This window comes from Ixodes scapularis, unplaced genomic scaffold, assembly GCF_016920785.2.
Source record: "Ixodes scapularis isolate PalLabHiFi unplaced genomic scaffold, ASM1692078v2 PGA_scaffold4__175_contigs__length_147842914, whole genome shotgun sequence".
NCBI lineage: Eukaryota > Metazoa > Arthropoda > Arachnida > Ixodida > Ixodidae > Ixodes > Ixodes scapularis.
In genome coordinates, this window is record NW_024609879.1 from 77,311,355 (window position 1) to 77,315,375 (window position 4,021).

General features: G+C 45.5%; 1 protein-coding gene across 1 annotated transcript; it reads left to right on the top strand.

The window, feature by feature from the left end:
* Nucleotides 1-1,076: 1,076 nt before the first annotated feature.
* Nucleotides 1,077-2,655, top strand: LOC115325587. The gene is made up of 2 exons (XM_040217495.3): nucleotides 1,077-2,228; nucleotides 2,573-2,655. Exons 1-2 carry the CDS (start codon nucleotides 1,079-1,081, stop codon nucleotides 2,653-2,655), a joined length of 1,233 nt encoding a protein of 410 aa, XP_040073429.3. The 5' UTR covers nucleotides 1,077-1,078.
* Nucleotides 2,656-4,021: the final 1,366 nt, after the last annotated feature.

The window sequence follows — 4,021 nt, forward strand, 5'->3', positions numbered from 1 at the left end:
AGATTTGCGGGGCTTTCCAGGGGTGATCCATTTCCCACCTTGGTCGTCTCGCTCTAGAGAGATTTTCATGTCCTGTCTCAGGATGAACGCAGAGATATTGGTGAGCTGCGAAGCGGCGATGTCGGCTGTAGCCATATTCGAAGCAGAAACGGGCGTGCCGCTCGCAGAACGAGACTCGAGCGAACCGATCTCTCGGCGGACGTGCTGCGGCGGGCCGACGGAGCGCGGCGATGTTTATACGAGGATCACGTGCAGTCGCGTACAGTTAGTTCTCTGGGCTTTGCGGAGCCCGGAGAAGACGGCCGCTCTCGTCGGAGGTTTGCAGCAGTCTCCGGACACTGAAGGTAAGGGCGTTCACATCGCAGAGTTCACTATTGAAGGGGGGCTACTGAGGTTTTAAGAGCCACTGATCGTAGCAATCGCATTCCAAAGACACCGCGTTGTCGTAAATTGTTTTTCACCGGCTACGTCCTGTAGGGCTGAGGCCAGGGCTGGGAGATCCATCGCCGGAAACGCGGAGGAACCAAGCAACGACGTGAGGCTTGCCGAGTCGGTTCGTGGGTGCCGACGACATTCGAGCAACGCTTCCAAGAAGACTGGATATTCTTTCCGGCGAGGACACAATACTTAGACAGCATGCTTGGGGCTGATGAGGATCGCAAGAGGTGGATAACAGGACAACCAATGCACAGCAAATAGGTCGAGCACGGTACACGGCACAATAGTGGTCGCCGCCATGTCAAATTGAAACGAAGCTGGGCACGGCAGCACTGCCAACATGAGGGCTAACAACCCATTCGTCTTTCTCGTCCAGATCCTGCTTGACAGTGTGCTGGTGCCGGTCAACGTCAACAAGCTGAACGCAGGCACCGATGCTGCGCGCCGCGACACGCCGTTCCCTTCCGTCATCGGAGGAATTGCACCGACGCTGGACGACAGCAAGCATCTTATCTTCGAACCTGGAATCAGTCGTTCGTTTTTTGATGAACTTTTATCTTCGACTGTGACATCACCGTTTCGGGCTATAAAACGGCGCAGCGAGACGCACCACGGCATTGGGCACGGCAGCACTGCCAACATGAGGGCTAACAACCCATTCGTCTTTCTCGTCCAGATCCTGCTTGACATTGTGCTGGTGCCGGTCAACGTCAACAAGCTGAACGCAGGCACCGATGCTGCGCGCCGCGACACGCCGTTCCCTTCCGTCATCGGAGGAATTGCACCGACGCTGGACGACAGCAAGCATCTTATCTTCGAACCTGGAATCAGTCGTTCGTTTTTTGATGAACTTTTATCTTCGACTGTGACATCACCGTTTCGGGCTATAAAACGGCGCAGCGAGACGCTCCACGGCATTGGGCACGGCAGCACTGCCAACATGAGGGCTAACAACCCATTCGTCTTTCTCGTCCAGGTAAGCAAACGATTTTGCAAGTCCTACCGTAGCAATAATGTTTGCTTGATTTTGCTGCCGTGCCCACGGTCCTGTTACTTGTGGTTGTGCGATGTGTTTTTCTCTCTGAGAATGCTACTTTTGCTGAGCGGCGATGTTGAGGTCAACCCTGGTCCAGAAACAGGCGCTATTTTACAAAAACTGAAAGAAATCGCCCGGGACATACAGGAAATTAAAAATGAAAAGGGTATAACAAATGACAGACTTTCTGCGATCGAGCACAAACTGGAAAGTCTCAGTACGCTTCAAAAGAACGTCAGTGCATGTCGGGAGAGAATAACTGAACTTGAAACGACTGTTAAAATTATTACCAGAAAGGTAGACGACTTAGAAAATCGAAGTAGACGGTCGAATCTGATTGTCTACGGAATTAAAGAACAAGAGAACGAAAACAGTGAGACACTCGAAAGAGTGGTCGTAGGTGAAATTCTCGAGAGAATTCTAAACGTACAAACAGCAGGCATCGAAAGAATTCACCGCCTCGGGAAACAGGCTGATAACAAGATCCGTCCAGTCATACTCAAACTACTGGACAGTAGAGATAAATCAAAGATACTGAAAAACTGCGTCAAACTGAAAGGAACAGATTTTTCAATCGGTGAAGATTTCTCCCGACACGTACAGCAAATACGTAAGAAGCTTTGGGACCGCACTAAAGCAAACCGAGATAAGCGAGAAAAGGTTTTCTTAACATATGATAAGGTTCGCATAAATGGGCATCTCTATGCGTGGGATGAGACAAAAGAAGACATAATTCCCGTAGAAAAAAACGATGTTCCCGACGAAAACTAACCGAACGCCACATTCTGCCATCTAACCTTAGAGTCGTAAATATAAATGCAAGGAGTCTTCAAAATAAAGCGTATTCATTGGAGTCCTTTCTCTTAGAATTTAATCCACACATAGTTACAATCACAGAAACGTGGTTACATCCCTTAATACTTGATAGCGAAATTGTCCCACCAAATTACATCATTCTGAGAAAAGACAGAACGACTAGAGGTGGCGGAGTAGCAATACTTCTAAAACGAGGTATCCCCTACGGACATATGCCTGATGTGAAAGATGTTGAATCTTTATGGTGCAAAGTGTCATTCGATTATTATTCTGTTGTTGTAGGTGTCGTTTATCGGCCTCCAAACTCCGACCACAAGTGTCTGTACAACTTATATGATTACATGCAACAACACATTAAAAATTAAAGGATTATTATGGCTGGCGATTTTAATATACCTGAGGTAAACTGGGATTCGCTGCAACTTGGCACTGTTACCTCTGATGCAATATTAGACATTTTATTTGCGTTTAATATGTCACAAATCGTCAGAGAGCCAACACGGGTGCAGGGAACGTCCAGCAGTCTGCTTGACCTTGTATTTCTTAGTGACCACTTCCCCCAGAGCCAAGTCGATGTTGAAGTAGTAACGGGCATATCCGACCATAAAGCAGTTATATGCACCATACCTATACGAACATCTAGGTTCTCATATGGTACCATCAAAACTGTACTTGATTTCAACAGTGCCGATGACGCGTGTATATTAACGTACCTTGCTCATAGATTTTATGATTTCCGTGAACTTTGTGACGAGATAGATGTCAGTATTGACGACATATGGAACGAGTTTAAATCAATTATCACGCACTGTGTTACACAGTTCATCCCAAAAAAACAAAAAATAACAAGAAAGCACAACCCATGGATCACGCGAGAAATTATCCACCTGAAACGCAAACTCAAGCGGCTAAGGAAGTCATCAAAAATACACTCCCTCCAGGATAACACCGACTACAAAGCAAAGATTTCAGAGCACTCTAAACTTCTTAAATTAAAAATTAAAGAAGCCAAACATAAGTACTATAACGTGACCCTCCACGAGTTCATGAAAGCGTCACCTCGGAAATTTTGGAACCACGTTAACCCTAAAAAGTCTCAAATGAATTGTATGAGCTCCATAGAGAAACAAAAAATGGCAGATGAATTTAACAATTACTTTAAGTCGGTATTTACAGCTGATGATGGTAATGACGGTTTAACTTTACCACAATGCAACACTGCTGAAGAACTTGGAAGCCTAATAGTTACGGAACCAGGCATATTTGCACTTTTACTCAATTTAGACACCAAAAAAGGTAACGGTCCTGACGAAATTCCGAATATGTTTCTTAAAAGATACGCCGAATGGGTTAGCAAGTATTTAGTGTTAATTTTTAACAAGTCTCTCTTCCTTTCTTCGGTACCCGCCGAATGGAAAGTTGCGAAAGTAATCCCTATACATAAATCTGGCGATAAAACTCTAGCCTCAAATTTTAGGCCCATATCACTTACTTGCACCTGCTGCAAACTTCTCGAGCATATTATTCTCAAAGTCATGACATCATTTGTAGAAAATAACAATATCTTATTCCCACATCAGCATGGTTTTAGAAGTGGACTATCGACCGTTACACAGCTAATTGAGATTCTTCACGATTTCACGATGGGCATAAACAACGGAAGTCAGGTAGATGCAGTGTTCTTGGATCTCTCGAAAGCGTTTGATCGCGTTTCCCACGACAAACTGATAA